Raw genomic sequence first — 19,374 nt, 5'->3', positions numbered from 1 at the left:
GAACCAATAATGTCCACACTGATTTGGGTTCATCCCTTAATATAGTTCTGCACCTGTTTTACAAAAACGACTAAGAAAACAGAGAGGAAAGGAATAAGGTCTTCACACATAAGTTCCACTCTTGTCTTTTGTAATTGGACTCCCCAATGTCCATAAATGTGTATTAGGAGTCTAATTAAATATCAAATTTCTGTCTGAATAAAATTTGAGGAAGGCAGTAGCAAGTTAGTAAATTCGGTTTCATTTTTTAATTTCTGAATACTTAGTCCAACTAGCCTTTATTTAAAACATTACTTAGGTCAAGCGTGAACCATGTTCACTTAGACTATAATTTGCTAAGACTTTATTTACATTCAAACACTTATTATCATAAATTATATATTTTAGTTTTTCTTTCGTGGGAAATAGCAATATCAAAAAATGACTTTTTTCCACTAAAGGAATTTTTTTGCTTCTTTCATAATCCCATTCCATCACTTATGCTGTGATTTTACTCCTTATCACTGCCTGAAGACCGAAGATATGACTGAAGGTAATAAATGCATTAATAATATTTTGGTCAGAACTGATAACTATCGATTCTGCCTGTATTTTTCAGGAATAGACTATTTGTGAAGAAAAGCTTAAATATGATTTCAATCTGATGTTTCCCTGCCATAATGTCCAGGTATTTACCAAATTAGTGTTTAAAAAACACTTTTCATGTGAATAACATAAGGATTTGGTGCAGTCTTAAGATTTAGAGTTTCAGCTGGTGGTCAGTTGTCGCGGTTGGTGAGCAGTAACTGAGCCAAGATGCTACGGAATCTTCTGGCTCTCCGTCAGATTGCTAAGAGGACCATAAGTACTGCTTCACGCAGGCAGTTTGATAATAAGGTTCCAGAGAAACAAAAGCTGTTTCAGGAGGATAATGGAATTCCAGTGCCTCTGAAGGGTGGGATAGCTGATGCCCTCCTGTATAGAGCCACCATGATTCTTACAGTTGGTGGAACGGCATGTGCCATGTATGAACTGGCTGTGGCTTCATTTCCCAAGAAGCAGGATTGACTTGAGTTTATCCTCCCAGCAATCAGTTGGTTCAATTCCACTCAGCTCTCTGTGGACCAGTAATCTGATACATAACCAAGTTCTTTGGGGATCAATATTTATTGACTTGTATTAGCTGCCACCAATAAAGCAGTCTTTACCATGAAAAAACAATTTAGAGTTTCAGACAGAATTTTGAAAAAGTTTAATTATATCTGGTTTTAAGACTTTCCAAGCTAGTTGCTTTAGACAGGTTTAGTGTATTGGTCTTAACATCTGCATATTCCTTACAAATATCCAACAAATTCATGATTGAAGATAAGCACAAACTCTCTTGTTTGCTTACTAACATGTGTTCAACATTCTTTTTTAAATTTTCAAATAATTTTTAAAAATTTATTTTGGATGTAGACCATTTTTAAAGTCTTTGTTGAATTTGTTACAATACTGCTTCTGTTTTATGTTTTGGTATTTTGGCCACGAGGAATGTGGGACTTTAGCTCATCAATCAGGTATCGAACATGCACCCCTTGCATTGGAAGGCAAAGTCTTAACCACTGGACCACCAGGGAAGTCCTTGGTTCAACATTCTTACCCAAAATAGTAAGATGGGTCCTGTTTTGAAGGCTGTGAGCCTCAAGTGAAATTATGAATAAGTTCAGTGTTAGAATATTCCTCCCAGAAACATTATCCTACTCATATCCAGCTCAGACTAATCTCTCCCTATGTGGTTCCCCCCTGTTTTTAAAAGTTCTTAGAATTTTGGATTATCTCAGTTTCTTGAATACAGCATTTTAGTTATTTCATGTACATGTATGTATTCTCTACCCACTGGAGAGAGTGTCTTTGGGGCATTTAGAACTTTCTGGGTATCCCCCAAACATCTAACAGATTCTTAATGTGATACTGAGCCTAAGCAAATGACTTCCTGTAGGCCTTTTGTTTCGCTGTGTTGTTTCTTCACTGATTAGTTCTCAGATGCAAAGAAAAAGATTCTATGGAAAGAATGTATTTGTGTTTTCATTTGAAAACAGAAGTAGGAACAACCAAGATGATATGCAAAATGGAAAGGGGATTGCATGTGGTATTACATATGTGCTGTTTGCAACCATGGTCCCTGGAAGAGGGATGTCCCAGGAAAGACATCTTCACCAGTGAAGGCTCTTTGAATTGCCACATATCTATCTCCCAAACCTGAGTCTCTCTTCATTTACTGGTGGAAAGGTTAACCCAGGTAGAATTCTCAAGCAGCTCTTACTATTGACCAATAGGGGCAAGCTCTCTCAAATTAAACCTTACACTGGGTAAAATTACCCCTGGCCTTAAAGTTCCTGACTTCCTCTCTCCCTGTTTTTCAGCTCTGGCTAACTCTTTGGACTAAGTTTCTTTAATTTTTTTCTCCTGACTTTTCTCTGCCCTCTCCACTCTTCACTTTAAATTGGATGTACTTCATAAAATGATGTCTAGATAACTCAGCCATTCCACTGAATTGAACTTAAATATTGGACAAAATAATTAAAACCACATTTTAAGTGGTTTTAAACTAAAAGCTAATGTGAAAATGTTGGAATTTGTACCAATATAGACATATTAAACTTAAGACCATATTCAAATACAGTTAAAAATTACATCATGTTCCTTCTACTAGAAATCTTAAAGGATATATATATATATATATATAATTCACCTTCTGAGTCATGATGTAATTTAGATTATATTTTATTAGACATTCTTTACAAATTTAAAATACTGCTATTTTTACATGCACAGAGGAAAATCAGTTTGGATAATTATATTTAGGCATTCATTAAGATCAACCACAAAATAAAGACACTTTATTGTGTCATTTATCAACATACTTGATATGTATATCTAAAGTGCATTATGTTACAAAAAATATAGAAATTCAGCAGCACCAAGATACATTTACAAAATAAATACATCAGTTGACAAAATAAATTATGGTAAATGTGATAATAATAATTGGATTAGCCTTGGCAAAAAAAAAAAAAAATATTCACAATAACCAATGTGCAGTTTCATAGAGCAATGGGGGAGACAGTTTTATTCCAATGCATTTACAATATTTACAGACAATAAATATTTCTAATACTTTCCACATGTTCATTATTACAGAATCCTGCAATACGTCTTCTGAAGGTCTCTGCTGAAAAATTCAATGCCTCCTGCAAAGAGAAAGAAGCAAAAAAAGAAGAGGAGAAAACAGGTTAATTTTCCTTATAAATGAAGAGACATAAAACAAAGATGTAAATTAATGAACATAGAAACACAATGAAAACTGATTTAGGGGACTTCTTGTAAATATCTTTCCAAAAGGTGCCTGTGGGATCTACCCAACTCTCCAGAACCCTCTGCTAGAGGCAGGCTCTTTAATCTGATCTAATGATCAATGTAATACAGAAAGGAAAATGGGTCTGCATTTCTAATTATACTGTCAGGAAAAGGAGACCCTTTGAGAATTTTCCAAAGCTGCTAACTGGCAAGTTTGGGAAGAGGAGGGACACATCTGAGAATTCAGAATAAGGCCAGGTTGTGTTATCCATCATTAAATACACCTTGCTTAGAAGTTTATTCCCCACGGATGCCCGACAGAGGTGATGCAAAGGTTGCTTATTCTTTTCAGGTTCTCATTTGGCCAATCTCTTACTCAGATTAATGGGCTGTTGTGAGGGTTGAGTGTGTGATTTGGGGTAAATGTTAGAAGGATGAGTAATTAAAGTATGTTTGGCTGATGATTTGAGGATGAGGATATCTGTCCTTCTTTAGCTGTTCTTAAATACTAATGAATAAAATTATTTTTGGATTTTTGTTTTTGAAGCCAAAACTAAGATAGAATTGCTGCTAGTTTTTTGACTGGATCTTACGTTCGAAATTGGGAAAGCCTATTTTAAATTAGAGAATAGGAATCTATTAATTCAAAAGTACAAAATAGCAATATTTCACATCACTGTGTTTGTTTTACTACCCAGAATAAGTTTCCACTTGGGACTGACATGTTTTCTAACCCTTCTAAGCACTATAATGACAGTATTTTCAGATGTGTGTGCTTAGTTGTTCGGTTGTGTGCACTTCTTTGTGACCCCATGGACTGTAGCTTGCCAGGCGCCTCTGTCCATGGAATTCTCCAGGCAAGAACACTGGAGTGGAGAAGCCATCTCCTTCTCCAGGGGATCTTCCTGACCCAGGGATTGAACCCGGGTCTCCTACATTGCTGGCGGATTTTTCTCTGCTTCTCTCTCTGCTTTTTTCTTCTCTGTGTGTGGTCTATTTTAGGGAATACCTACTGGTGTCAAAGGAACCAACTATGGAACAACTAGGAACAAAAGCTACGGAATGGAAGCAGTTGGCTGCATCACTGCATTAACAGCCAGAATTTTACATGTCAGACCTGCATGACTGTGTGACCTACCCAAAAGCAAACTCTTGACAATTTAGGAATTGTATGTGCAGCTTGAAGAATGAAAAGCAAGTTTAGCATTTAGAGTGTTTTAACGTCTTAAGGAATCAACCTCTTCAAGAATTTTGTTTGGAATGAGAAAACAGCTCCTAGTAACAGAGGAAAAAAATAGTTTACTATTAAAGTTTTTAAATGGTGGGCAGATATGGATGGATGTTATGAATAAAGTCTGAAAGGCAACTGTCAAACTCAATCATTTGGGTATTGTACTGATTATAAAATGTTTTGGTACTAAATGGCATCTAGTGAATTGTATTTAAGAGTAACACAAGCAAGGAGGGAATGAATAGCCTCTTGAACAATTTATTCCTCAGAAGGAAAGAAAAAGGAAATACATTAAAGGACCAAGGAAAAGATCTTTTAATTATATTTCACCCTGCCCGGCCAGTTTGTTTGTTATCCTTCCTTCTCTGATTTCCCTTTGACAAAGGCATGTAGTGGGATAGTCAGGTAAAATATATACCATGACCTAAAAGTATATGTATAAGCGTATTACTCATATGAGTATGACAACACTTGAGAGCTCTTCTGAGTGCTTAAAAGCTTTCATTTTTTTTTACATCAGTGTTTACCAAGGTAAATTATATGAGTCCCACTCTATCTGGACATCTCACGTGCAACGTCAAAAATTCTAAAATATAATCTCCAAAATTTAAACCTGTATATTTTCCACTGAATGGTTCATGTAAGAGGATCCATACAGTGTAGGCTCAATAGTTTCTCTTAAGAAATACCACCACTATTACCTATTGTAATAAAGTTCATGGTTGCCATATCATTAGATCTCTGAGCTCATCGCATTAATGCAAGGAGACTGAAGAGAGGATGTTAATAAAAGGTGAGTTACTTATAAAACTTTAAAATGGTTATTCTGAAAAGATTCTATCTGGATGACAACATTTGCATGGTCCCACATGTTCTCATCAGTACACTCCTGAATTTCCCCACTCTTGCCTACGCCTCTGTTGGACTGCAGTGAGAGAATGCCAACATTGGCTGCCAAACATAAAGTGCCTTCCACGAACATCTCTCAGAACCAGGGAACAGAAAGGAGAGGCAGAAGCATTCTATTTCTTTCAGTCATAGGTGTGGATTTGATTGGGCACTGCCTAGTTTTTAGTAAATCTACTTTAACTTAGAGACAGTTTGGGGATATGAACTGACAAGGGCTGACTTTCAATTCTCCAGATACTTAAGCGCATTGCAAATTTTAAATGAATAGAATTAATTAAAACATATTTCTACTTCTGTTTATGTATATATACAAAATGGATAAAAGTAGATTTTGGCAATAAAGCCCTTGAATTAGTTATAAATATGTACAATTACGATCATATCTAAAAATACATTGAATGTGTGCATTAAGCCAAGATTTATAGTTTGTTATCCCTTATATATCCATTAGGTATTTGCAGAATAGATCACTCACTGGGCTAAAGACTCTTCTAGTGCCACTGTCCATTGATTACTAAAGCTGCACTACTTAGCCGATGTCATTATCATTTTATATGCTTTTGAATGATGGGTTTTGTCAATTTAAACTCAAATATCCCCTTTGAAACATCAGGCTGTTATCCAGTCTTTACCAGTCAGAGGAAAGGACTGGAGAAGTGACAGGGGACTCCTTAAATAGCAAGATCGTTAGCTGCATAGAATGCATCCTTGTGTTGTTTCCCCCTTTCTTTTAAACCCTACAGAGGGCTGTACTGGAAAGTAAAAAACGAAAAGATCCCATCAACGGAAATGCAGAGGTAAAGAGCAGCACCAGCACAGTGCTGGCCTAAGTGTCAAGACAGGAAGTGAAGCCAGTTCTGAGCACCACCACTCCCCGTTGCCAGGTCTGCTCAGTTGCTTTACCTGTGGAAGATTTGGTTTTCAAATCGTATTCTAAACTGAGATGAATACTTACCCCCTTTTTGCCTCACAGAAACATGCATACTTAGATAGAGAGATGGATGAATGGATGATAGAGCCAGAATGAAATCTCAAAGCACGTAAACAATAATGAGCTGCAATTTACTGGGTATTTACTCTATGACAGGCCTTTAACCCATGTAATCTCATTTAATCTTCACCTGACCCACTGAGGTTGGCACAAGTACCATCTTCATTTTACAGAAGAGGAAATCTGTCTTCAAAGACTAAGGTTGTGAATGTCAATAAATTCAGACCCAAGACTTGAACCTAAGGGTTTCTGACTCCAAAGTTTGTGAATGTGAACAGCTGCGAGCTAAGGATAAACAAGCCACATAGATGTGGTTTTATTATTCCTACTACAAAACCCTATAGAAAGTATCTCAACTTGTCAGTGGACAAATAGGTACCTGAGAAAAACTTACATCCTTCCCAATCTTTACTTAGAAATTTTCAGAAATCATGATTTTTGTTTCATGAACTGGTAGAAAACAGAGTTAAATTCAATTAAGTAAATTCAAAGTCTGTGTGTAAAAATTTAAATTTAATCACATGAAAATAAATTTAATTTTTAATTAAATAAGTTTATTTGTTCATGGTAGGATATTTTTCTGTAGTGTTTGTAGATCATATCAAAGCCTTCTTTTTTTCCCCCCCCTTGAAGGGAAAAAAAAAAGAAAAAAAGAAAAATAATTATAAAGTTCGACTTGGTATAAGAGTGGGGTAAATAAATACAGTTCTCTAACAAATGGTTAAAGTGCACAAGCTTCTAAAGCTTGAGGAAAAAGATAAAAGTTGTTAGTAGAGTATTAAAGGATTGGTTTTGGGGTTTGCTGGTGGAGAAAGAAGCGAGTGATTAAACCCCTTGTGTGTTGAGGGGCTTGGAGGACATTGCCTTAAGGCAGGCAATATTCTGAGCCATCTTGGTTTTGTAAGCTTTTTAAAGCGTGGCGTGATGGACCGAGGCACAGATAGGAGATTCTAGGTCTGTGCAAGCCAGGGTAGAATGGAGTCTCCACACTGTACTTGGGACACCGAGGAGGGGCTAGGGGCCGGGAAGCTGGTTACCGTGAGTTGAGCTCCAGCGATGTTGCGGAGATGTCAGATAGGTAGTCCTCTTCCAGCCCAGTCCCAGCCACGTACGAGGTCAGCCAGGCCGACCGAGTTCGCCGTTTCTTCTTTTCCTGCTCCTTGCGTTTTCCAGGCTTGCTTTTCTTTTTCTTGCCGGGCGTCTTCAGTGGCTGCTCTTTGTATGTCTCCACCTTGTTAGTTTCCTGAGTCAGGTATTTGCCCTCATCATCAGACCCAAATCGGACGGGGTGGTTCTTGGTGTTGGGAGCAGGCTTGGAGTTAGGGGACACCTCCGAGGTAGCTCTGATTTCGGCTGTGTGGATTTCCGCGATCAGATGGTGGAGGAAGAACCGACGCCGTAAGTCTTGGATGGACTTCCCCTTGTCATGGAGGAGCTGGTGCTCAGACACAGCCCTTTTGCTGTAGAGAGAAAAGAGCAGGAGAGGAAGAAGACAGTGACAGTTTAAAATCTGACCAAGACCACAAAGACCTGGGGAAAGCCTTTGAATGGTCTAGTTGGTCCCACAAGCCAAGCTGGCTGCGCAGGGAAGGGAGAGATGGGAAGGGAAGAGCCCGCCTTTAGGAGGCTTCAGCTTAAGTCCCAGCTGTGCTGCTCCCCAGGTCAGTGACCTTGCTGAGAACATGAACATTCTTGGGCCCCTGAGGCCCCATCTTTTTAAAAAGATCAGATTCTACAATGTCTATACTCTCTTCTCAATTTAAAATATTAAGCATCATTGTTTCAAAAATATGGACAGAAACCACTGAGCTTATTTTCATGGTTTTTGGAGTTGTGTTGCTATGCTATGGTTTTTCCAGTGGTCAGGTATGGATATGAGAGTTGAACTGTGAAGAAAGCTGAGCGCCAAAGAATTGATGCTTTTGAAATGTGGTGTTGGAGAAGACTCTTGAGAGTCCCTTGGACTGCAAGGAGATCCAACTCGTCCATTCTGAAGGAGATGAGCCCTGGGATTTCTTTGGAAGGAATGATGCTAAAGCTGAAACTCCAGTACTTTGGCCTCATGCAAAGAGTTGACTCATTGGAAAAGACTCTGATGCTGGGAGGGATTGGGGGCAGGAGGAGAAGGGGACGACAGAGGATGAGATGGCTGGATGGCATCACTGACTCGATGGACGTGAGTCTGAGTGAACTCCGGGAGTTGGTGATGGACAGGGAGGCCTGGCGTGCTCGATTCATGGGGTCGCAAAGAGTCGGACACGACTGAGCGACTGAACTGAACTGGGGAAATAAAGCATCCTAGTCTGGGAAACAAAAAGGTGGCTGATTTCCCCGAAGTACTCACTCCAGGCATACATGTGCATGAGCGAGTATGCATACATGTGCACGAGCAGGCGTACATGCACATACACTGATCCCCACTTAAGAAAATAATAATAATATTGAATTTCAAAGAACAGCAAGCTCTACTAGTAAAAGCAAACAAAGTCTGAAGGATGAAGTGAGCTGTGAAGTCTGTCTAGGAAACCACCTGACTAACACACTGAATTTGGACATGATTGATAGTAGACTATAGGCTACCAAGAACCTATATATGAAGGCCAACTGTCAGAGCATGCATATTTTTCTGTAAAGTAGTGGGTGGTCTCTTTAAAATGGCTGTCTTTGTGTGTTTAAGTGAGATCATTCTATTTCCTCTGTGCATCATTTTTCTTTTTAATTTAGAATTTCAAATGTATTATCCTTAGGGCTTAATTAAGAAATTCCATTTTCTATTTGTTCTTTGTCCTAGAAATATCTCTGGGCAAAAATATGAAGTGGTTTTTCTATTAAACAACACTCTAATGAAAATAGAGTGAAAAGAATAATTTTCTATCAGTCTTTTTAGATCACACCCTGACTCTTGCTTAAACGTCCATTCATGTATTCTTTTATTATTCTGTATGTATTAACCAAATTTAAGGATTACATACATGAAGCAGTCATATTATATCTGCTACAACCACACTTCACATAACTTGAATTTCTACCATTGAAATAACCCTCCAAAGTGGCTCATTTTCAAAAGTTTCTGAAGGCATTTCACAGGGCTGGATCCTGTGTATTTTCCCTCCCCAACACAATGATAGATTTATCTGGTCTCTTATTACTTTCACTGATACAACTTATTTAACTCTTCAGAGAAATATGAGAATAAACTAAACTTTTCATTTTACAGATGGGGAAAGTGAAGTTCAGAGATTAAAGGCTTCACACTTGCTACTTCCCTGGTAGCTCAGATGGTAAAGCATCTGTCTACAATGCGGGAGACCTGGGTTCGATCCCTGGGTCAGGAAGATTCCCTGGAGAAGGGAAATGGCAACCCACTCCAGTACTCTTGCCTAGAAAATTCCATGGACGGAGCCTGGTGTCCATGGGGTTGCAAAGAATCAGACACGACTGAGCGACTTCACTTCACTTCACATGATAACAGGCAGAACCAGGGCACTCCAAAGATGATGTCTTCTGATTCTAAAACCAAGATTGTTTTCCAACTTCCCCAACCCTTTCTCTTACTGACGTGTATATTGAGGAAACTAGAAGGGAAGGGCATAGAATAAAGAGTCTGTGTTAGGAACCATGGCAATGGGCAAATAGCAATTTATCCATTTCCTAGAAGACTGAGCTTGTTGTCCCAAGTACATTTTCATCACCAAAATAAAGAACCAGGATTTCTAGAGTCTGGATTATCACTGAGGGAACAACAGACTGTCTAGTTATATTGTCAGTCCAAGAAGAGGAAACCACGGAAACTGTCATTATTTCTCAGACGTTATAGCCAGAATACCAGCTCTTTCAGCATTTTAGTTGTGTGCACTGACTTTAAGCCATGTAGCTTGTGCAAAAAAGACATGACTTAATGGAAAGGAATTTAACAGGAGCCTGGTTTAAATGAGGCATGAAGGAGTCTCTCTTCCTTTTGGAAGGTGCCACATGTGACCAGATTAAAATTCACTTACTTTGTGGCAATAGTTAGTATCCTGGAAACTTTTAGTGACCTACATGGAGGCTTTGCTACAATAGATTTATATAGTCTAATAATGGTTTTAAAGAACAGGACCAATACACTTACATGTTTCATAAGTATTACACTTTCATAAGTATCTCTTAGCAAAATGTCAAGTTAAAAAGAAGTTCTTACACGTGATCATTTTTACTATTTGGAGCTTTTATTACATTCTCAATTCCTGGCAGATAGCCACTCTTCTGTATTGCTCTCCAAATGTATAACACAGCCCATTCTAGCTTACCTTGAAGCCAGACTTTTAATAGTTGGTCTGTTCTAATCAATTCTCCATTGCTCATGCCTCCTCTGACTGGCACATATGCCTGTCATCCTGGCTAGCCTGTCGTGTGAGTCACAGTGCCTTCCTAGCTCGGGCACTTCACTTTCCCAGGATGGTTCTCATGGGAAATGGAGTGAGCATTCTATCCTTCTGTTTTACAAAAAGCCTACAATATGGTACAACTTTGTCTAGTTTAAAATAGTACATCTCTTGCTGAGGTACAAAGCTTCATTCTGCCTCTGGTGGGTAATTATTAATATAGTAGAAAATACAGATTTTCTTAAATGCCAAATCTGAAATGCTGTAGCATAATTTACTTACTAGTTCAAAGACTTCTACATTCAAAATATGGTGAAGAATAACTTTCTGGTTGAGCAACTGCATTAGAGGATCAGGAATAGCATAGTATCTATACTGTCAACAAGGAATCAGGTCCTTGGAGTGTTCTATTTATTTTCCAAATAAGACATTAACTGAGCCAAAAGTAAATGACTAGCATGTACAAACTAGATGTACACAGGTGGTGGGCAATTCCTTCCAAGAAGGAGGCTTTCACTTTAGATAATTCTGAAGTCCTTAAGTTGTAAATATGGCGTCAATAATAGTCTGTTACTTTGAATATCTGTACACATTATATAGCACAGTGGTCCACATGGTATTTATTACATCCCCAACATGGAAAAACATGCCTGCGTTCACAGTTTCCTTTGATTATTATTTTTAAAAATGAAAAAATGTGAAGGAAATGCTTAACCTCTAAATTCAGTCAAAATATAGCTTTTCTGTCTTTAAAAATCACTCTCTAGGGAGTTTTTGGGGAAGAAGATTAAATTTCTAAGGAGCTCTCAAGGAACACAGGGAGTAGCTGAAGTGACGGGAATTCCTTTTTTCAGCATAGGAAGAGGCAGCATGCTCATGCTGATGCTAGGCTCCTAAGAGGAAGGAGTCTGGGTTTGAGAAGAAAAGTTCTGTGGTCCATGGGTCAGGGTGTTAGAGTTAAGATGACTCATCAGAAGTCCCTTCCAACCCAAATGACTCAGTCAGAAGTTATGCTTTTCATTAAGTGGAAGAGACCCAGTCTGGCTCCTAAGCACATCAGTCAGTGATGTTTTAGGTTTCTGAATCTGCTGGGGTTCTCTCTCTAACTAAAACACAGAGACTGTCACCTGCCAAAAGCCCTGTTCATCTGGACGAGAATGTCCATAGGTCTCCAACTAGTGGCTCAGATGGTAAAGAATCCGCCTGCAATCCAGCAGAACCAGGTTTGATCACTGGGTTGGGAAGATCCCCTGGAGATCTTCAACCTGGCAACCTACTCCAGTATTCATGCCTAGGAAATCCCATGGACAGAGGAGCCTGGTGGACTATAGTCCATGGGATCGCAAAGAGTCGGACACGACTGAGAAACTAACACAGCCTCACTGAGTAAAGTCCTTTTAGACTCACAGGTCCAGAAGATTCACAACTTATATTGCCATGGCCTGGGACTTGTTACTGTTGTAGTAGTTTCCTCTCCTTTAAAAGTTAGCCCTTTTTTAGCAAACGTCTAAAGCAGTTTTCCTAATACTTGGTGTGAAAAGTAATTGGGGGGGGTAATATGATTTGATTATATGTTAAAATTTCTTTTAAGATACTATGCTGATTTATTGTAATAGCAGACTAATGTTTTGTCTAGCACACAAAAATGTACTGTTACTTGGCAATAATGCAAAAATAAATGACTTGTTTTTTTTTTTAAAAGAACTCCATTTGGCTGTAATAATTTGATGAAACATGTTTATCTGCTGATGATTTCAGCCTCCATGAAAAACCATGGCTGTAATGTGATGATCTATTAGCCATTAACTATAAGAATGTTTTGTGGTAGTTTTATAACCATGTGCTGAGTGTGAGTGTTTAACTGCAATATTATATTTCACCCACAAACAAAACTATAACAGAGACTCTGGCTGCTAAGTGGTTTCTGATGTGTATTTTGCAAGGTGCAACAAGGAAAGAGTTAAAAATAGCCTCTAGAACTAACTTAGCACCATTTTAATGCCATAACTGTAGATTTAATCATGGTCGATTTACTGTTTCTCAAAAGAGAAAACAGGTATTTCTTAAGCAACTGTAAAGAAAAAAAAATTGGCTCTGTTCCAAGACAGTATTTCTTGGCCAAATAAATACAGTATTTAAGAGTGCTTTTAAAATTTTAGGCTTCGTTTATATTTATATATGGATTTTACATAACTGAATTAAATATGAGTCTCAAAATGAGCAAATAATCTGAAGACAATTTCCAGAAATACATCAGCAATATCTTAATTTGAAGAATACAATGCAGCTTTATCTTCAGTACAACGTTCTACACAATTTGCCTTAGGAGATTCATAATAGATTTTCATTTCGGTGCCAAGGTTCAGACATGTCTAAGATAATTTCATTTAAGGATTTTCTGCTTTAATAATAATAGACCAAGGGCACATATAAAAAGTTGCCTTTTGGTACACCCTTGGGAATTTACAAGGAAGCACCGGGAACCTGATTGTAAATATTAGATATTGCTATTTTTATTGTTATTGTAAAAGTTCCCCTTAATTCCTTCACCAGAGGCAAACTCGTCTCAGTTCTCAAACTTTCTGGTTTTCCCATCCTGGACACTGAGAGTACAGCTTAAAGATCACCCAAAGATGGTATTACATACATTCATAAACTGCTGGGCCCAACGGATTATGAAGCTAGTGTTACTTTCCCACTTTTCCAACTTTTCAGTCACACAACATGGTGCTATTTCTCTGGTGAGCTTTGATGTATGATTAAAGTCAAAATTATCCTTAAAGAATCACCAAAGGAGAATGCCAAGATAACAGATTTTCCGTCTACAATGCAAATATTTGACTGCAGATTAAAGAGCTGTTAGCAATAATTCCAAGGGGGAGAAAAAGCTTCCACGCCTAATACTCATTTTGGAACCGAGCACTCTAGCGTTCTTAAACCGTATCAATACCGATGTTGGAGTTGTGCCATTGCAAAGTTGTTACTACTTCATTATATAATATGCCTACATTATGTAATGTGGTCCGTTTTATATGCTTAAAATTATGTCATTCATAATAAAATTAGATGTAAAGTTTTTGCTTTTCACACAAAACCTGCCACCCACATTCAGTGTGTACGTATACAAGTGCACACACACAGACGTATGCCGCCTGGATACCTCAGCTTCCTGCGAGTTCTTAAGCTTTTTGCAGTCCTCAGGGTTTCAGAATCTTCCCAGGTTCTGAAAATAACCCTTTTCTCTCAGTAGAAGAGATTTTGCTAGAGGAGAATCAGTAAATCGCACCCGCTCATGGAAACACATGAAAGTTGTCTTTTGCCTGTCTCCCGCTGAGGTTTTACCCTGTTCTCCCGCCGGCTTTGAGGACCCGGGCTCAGGTCCGGGCAGGTAGCGGATCTTGCCGCTCTACAAGCCGGGCGAAGAGCATCATGACCGCGGAGGGCCCCCGGCAGCGCCCCAGCCTGGTGACCTCTCCCTTTGGCCTCCCCAGCCCTCACCCGGCGCCCTGGGGAGGATCGGGCACTTACAGTCGGCGGCCGAGCTCCTCCACCGAGCGCCCGCAGGAGGGCACCGAGTAGCTCAGCAGGAACACTGCGACGCTCCATTGCTGAACTAGCCTCCACAGCATCGTATCCTCTCGCTCTGGGGACCTGCAACGGAGAGGAAAGGGGCCCAAAGTGTCAGTCTGGCACCTCCATCTCCCCGCACAACCCCGCTGCCCCCCTTCAGCCTGCTCTTAGAGAGCTTCTTCCACTTCAAGGGCATCTCCCAAGTTGCAAAGAAAAAAAAAAAAAAACTTTCACTGGAGTCTCCCGGCACTTACTTATTTAGGAATCAGCTACTCCAACCGTGTTTTTTCCACACCACACAGGCAAAAAAGGGACCGAAAAAAGGGGAAGAAAAGAAAAAATCAGAGGCGCCTCCTCCGAAATAATAACCGAAATGAAATGGTTTTATATACGTATCAATGATGAGCAACGTGTTTACACGTCTCCCATAGCAATGTCTAATTAATCTGGCCGGCAGTATCCGGGGTTCGGGGAGCAGGGCTAACTCCTTTCTAAAAAACAGAAGGAAGTTTCCCGCTCCGAAGTCAGCTTCTTTGCGAACTAGGCCGGCTTGTTCCAGAGCCACTTGTAGCGAGACCCGCATATATATACCTAGCTGTCTGTCTACCTCCTCTGGTGGGCTGGTTGCTTCCGGAAAGTTGACTCCACACACCCTGAGAACAAGTTTTAAGTGCGTGTGTCGTCTATCAGGAGGGCCAGGTGGCGGCGAGGGCGGGTTACCAGCGGCGCAGAGGGGCGGCGGCGGCCCCGCTTCACGGCCGGGGAGGCATGCTGGCCGGGCGGTGCAGGTTGGAAGCGAGTTGAAAGCCGAGCTGGGCAATGTTCACACGCTCTCAGGGAAACCTGCCGGAGAAGAGAGCAAGTCGCAAAGAGGTGGCGCCCTAGGAACGCGCGCGGGCCGAGAGAGGGCGCGGGCGCGCGGGGGGCGGGGGCGGCGACCCGAGCGGGCCCAGCTGGGCCCGAGCGAGCCGAGGGGAGCCCAGAGCTGGGAACGTCCCGCCGGCGGCCGGGCGCCCCTCTCCCACCCCAGCCCCGCGGCCCCCGGCGCGGCCCCGAGCTCGGCCGAGCCCCACCCCGGAGCGCTGGCCCCGCCGCGCTGTCCCGGGACCGGGGGCGGATCCGCACGTTCCCGCCCGGTCCCTCCGGCCCGGGACTCCTCGGCGGATCAGCCAGCGCAAGTCCTGAGGGCGTGCGGACCTCCCGGGGGCAGCCACGACCCCCGGCGCGCAGCTGCAGCCGAGTCCCGCGGGACGCGCGGGCGCCCGGGCCGCCGGGGGCGGTCGGCAAGGAAGAGGCCGAGGAGCCGGGGCGGAGAGCCCGGGCGCCCGGCATCCTCGGCGGGGAGGTCGCGGGCCTCGGGCCAGTGCCTTACAGGAGCCCTAAGGCCGCCTGGGGGGCTCGGGAAGAGCGGTGGGAACCCTCTTCCCCGGTCCTTTCCTGGAAGAAGCTGAGTGGGGAGCCTTGGCTAAGGATGGGGGAATCCTTCGCTTAGAATGGTAAAAATGGTTTCAGACTTCAGGTCGAGATGGCATTTCTAAGTGTCTCAGTACAGCTGAGGACTTCTGGAGCCCGTCCAAGCAAGCCCGCTCACAGGATGGAGACCCCGTTTTGAATTGCGGAGGGGGACCGACACTCCTGCGGAGCGCACACGAGCGTCAGGAGTCGAACCCACCCTTTCCCCGCCGATAACCTAATGTTCCCCGCACCCCGCTCCCGCATCCCCTGTTACATATTCTAGTATGTCTATCCATGTCGCTTCAGCCCGCAGAAGCAGCGGGACTATTGCTCTAAGCCGCTATGCCTCGGAGAAGCGAAGGGAAAGCAGGGGGTTCTTCCTTAAACGGTTGGGCGGGGAAGAAGGACTGCTCTGAATTACCGGGCAGTATCGTCTAGGGAGGGCTTGCAGCGGATGTGAACGCCCGCCCAACGGACTCAGTTCTATCTTTCGGAAATGAACCCGAGTGGTTGGGAACCATTCAAGAGATGTTTGTCTTCGAGACAGACAATCCCACTGGTAGGTTTCAATACTCTGTAGAAGGCTAGTGTGACTTAGAGATGTGAGATGATTTGAGCCTGACCTTTATCAAGCCTGGCTTTCTGGCTGATGCTCCACAAATTTCACCAAGTTTGGGTGAAATAGCGCCCTCTCACTGACCCTCTTTAATCTCTGCTCCGTTTCCCCACCATCAGCTGCCAGCTAACTAGCTTTATCAAACATTTGCTACTTAAGTTGGGTGGGTGTCACCCCTTCTCAGAAGCTGCTATCTCCCTCATTTGATTGCTTTAAACTTCACACTTAAAAAAAACAAAAAACAACTTGGCTTCCTCCAGCTTAAAAAAAAAAAAACTGGGAATTTCCACAACTTCCCTTGAACGTTTAAGAATTTCTAAATGTTAGACCTGTTTGCAAGGCATGAAAAGATGAAGTATCAGCACTCAGAAATGTTAATCTTTGAACATCTAACACTTTCTGATTTATAATAAATTCTTTCCAAAAGGACGCAGAAGCCTTAATGTAATCGTTAGATCTGAAGGGGGGGAAATCTGTAAAAAAGTAAATCACAAATGAGCTATTTAATACTTGCAAGTTGTTTAACATTAAAATGATAATATTTGCTTCCACAATAAAAAACCCAGAGGTGCTTAGCCAAGTTTCAAACTATCCAGGCTTTAAAAAGTCAACCCTCTCCCAATAAAAGGTTAAAACAAAAATCAGATTGAAAATATTAAATCACTTATGCTGTAAATAAATTCATTATATTCTCATAACATTATAAATTAAAGACTGGCCTCAATAGACTGCTTTGATTTATGTTGCTTTTTCTACTAATTAAACAAAACTGACCTCTCTCCCTCTCCCCCCACCCCCAACACTTTTCTGGTGTTAATGGCAAAACATCTATCAAATATTTTTAGAATTTCCTCTCCTCTACAAAAAAAGAAAATATAGACACAGGAAAAATAAATAGTCTTTATATACTTGGAATACCAAAGCTTTCCTCATAATTTATTACTTTACCTTTTCCTTGATTTACAGTCTTCTCTGCTTCTCTGGCCAAAGGAGGGAGATCTTTGCAGCAGTCTCTTCCAGAAATAATTTTTTTGTTTTGTTCTTCAAAAAAGTAAAATTAAGTCTTAAATGAATTAAAAATTTCCTGTAAGGAGACTTCTGTTCTCACTCAAGGCAATTATTAGAAAGCAGGTCCGTCTTCTAAAGCAGCCCTGTGTATCACTCAGAGTTGAGATTCTCTTCAAATATACCCTCAATATATACCTTTCTGAGAAGGATATTTTTCTGACATCATAATCTAGTTCCCAATATAATTGAATAACCTTTATGGTAATGCTGAAGACACATGACTGTAAATGAGATGACTCCACACTACTGGCTTTTTTTTTTTTTTTTTTTTAAGGCTTAGGAATAGAAGATGTGCCAACAGAGCCTGAATGTTTGCTTAGGCCTTGTATCACATAAATGCACCTTAGCAAAGGAGGATTTGAAGTCCAGACTTTAATCTGAAGCCTTGCCATGTGAAGACAGTTTAGCTTGTGAGACCTACACCTACATGAATGCCTAGCCCATGAGCAAGCCCCAGACTTCCATCTTCCCATCTCCAATGGCAACATAATATCCCAATTTTAAAAGGAGATGTTCTAAATTTCTAAGTGCTCTTTTACTCTTAAATTCGTGTTTACATAACCAGTTGATGTCTATCTCTAGAGATATCTTCTCTTGCAATTTAGGGGAAAAAACCTCTAGCATTTATGTTTAGCTTCCTTATCTTTCTTCCATTTTTCCTCCCAGGTTCAAACAAGCAAACAAATAAACATTCAAATGAAAAAAAGGTAGCTTAAACTCTTTAAAAGTGCACCTGGGCTCAGAAATTCCCTTCTTATTACCAATAAACATGCAAATTTAACATTTGCCAATTTCCAAGTTATAGCTCTCAAATCCTATGAAACTGAACAACACAATGCATCCTTTCTTTTCTCTCTTTGTTTGCATAAAGAAGTTTGCATAATTAGCTCAAGTAAAATTATCATTTGATCACACTAGAACATGGTTCAAATCACTTTGAACTATGGCCTGGATTAGGATTTGAGATCTGACCTCTAGGTAGCAAGAACCTAGAGGAAAGTTTAAAGTAATGCCTTTAAATCCCCAAGAGGGGCAGGAAAGGGTGTGTTTTGTTACTAAATCTCTTTATAGATGAGGATAGGACTCAAACTAGGCTGTCTTTATAAGAACAGGACTGGCTGATGGCAGGGAGAGGGCTGCCTCAGAGAGAAGTGCCTAGACACCATCAAGCTGATGGGTTTCTCTTATTGGCAAAGTGGGTCTCACACCTTCCTGGTCTTTCCCTACTTTTTGGGCAATGTTCAGCTTTCCCCAGACAGGACCAGAAAGCTCATGGGTAAGGCAGTTTTCCCAGAGGGCGCAAGCCAATGTGAGATGAGCAGGTCTGTAAGAAAGGGGTTCTCTGACAAGTTCTCCAAGATCAAGTACTGGTGCAACCTCCCAAACCCACGACCATCAAAACATGAATGAGAAAGAGTCTTCCAGCTAGGGATGGAGACTGTGTGGGAGAGAGAAAGAGAGAGACACGGGGAGAGAGAAAATGGTTGTGTAGTGAGAGTCCTGCTCTCTTGGACTGATGCTCGCTAAATGCCCGTGGCTGGGCCCAGTTCCGGCTCCCAGAAGCAGGCAGTTCTGGACTTGGACACCACAAGGAGAGTTCCGAGTCCCACATGGCTCAGGTGACAACCTCTCCATCTGAAACTGATCTCGGGCCTGCCACACAGTCTTCCTGGCCCGGACCCAGCTCCTCTGTGAGCAAAGTCATCTTTTCTTACCATCTGAGCCCTGCTGTCTGGAGTCGCCGGGACTTCGGAAGCAGTTCACATTCCTAACACCACCCCTCACCCCTGCATACTGGGCCAGCTCTCAGGCTCTCCCCAAGGCAGCACCGAACGGGAGCCCATCCGCACGG

The 19,374-nt window shown here is 41.3% G+C and overlaps 1 protein-coding gene and 1 pseudogene across 6 annotated transcripts; one reads left to right on the top strand and one right to left on the bottom strand.

Annotated features, from left to right (window-relative positions):
* Window positions 1–756: 756 nt before the first annotated feature.
* Window positions 757–1,200, top strand: LOC139183008 (cytochrome c oxidase subunit 7A2, mitochondrial pseudogene; annotated as a pseudogene).
* A 1,863-nt stretch (window positions 1,201–3,063) lies between these two features.
* PTHLH (parathyroid hormone like hormone) lies at window positions 3,064–16,045 on the bottom strand. 6 transcript variants are annotated; one of them, XM_019961403.2, is made up of 5 exons: window positions 14,975–15,333; window positions 14,638–14,652; window positions 14,342–14,464; window positions 7,487–7,909; window positions 3,064–3,212 (listed from the first exon to the last, which is right to left on the bottom strand). In XM_019961403.2, the coding sequence occupies exons 3-5, from the start codon at window positions 14,440–14,442 to the stop codon at window positions 3,203–3,205; spliced, it is 534 nt and encodes a 177-aa protein (XP_019816962.1). In that variant the 5' UTR covers window positions 14,443–14,464; window positions 14,638–14,652; window positions 14,975–15,333; the 3' UTR covers window positions 3,064–3,202. The 6 variants fall into 6 exon arrangements, 4 of the variants coding, with proteins under 4 accessions (XP_019816962.1, XP_019816964.1, XP_019816963.1 ...); XM_019961405.2 differs by having other exon boundaries at window positions 14,991–15,333; XM_019961404.2 differs by lacking the exon at window positions 14,638–14,652.
* Window positions 16,046–19,374: the final 3,329 nt, after the last annotated feature.

The sequence above is a fragment of the Bos indicus genome, chromosome 5 (genome assembly GCF_029378745.1).
Source record: "Bos indicus isolate NIAB-ARS_2022 breed Sahiwal x Tharparkar chromosome 5, NIAB-ARS_B.indTharparkar_mat_pri_1.0, whole genome shotgun sequence".
NCBI lineage: Eukaryota > Metazoa > Chordata > Mammalia > Artiodactyla > Bovidae > Bos > Bos indicus.
This window is presented reverse-complemented; position numbering and strand designations above follow the sequence as displayed.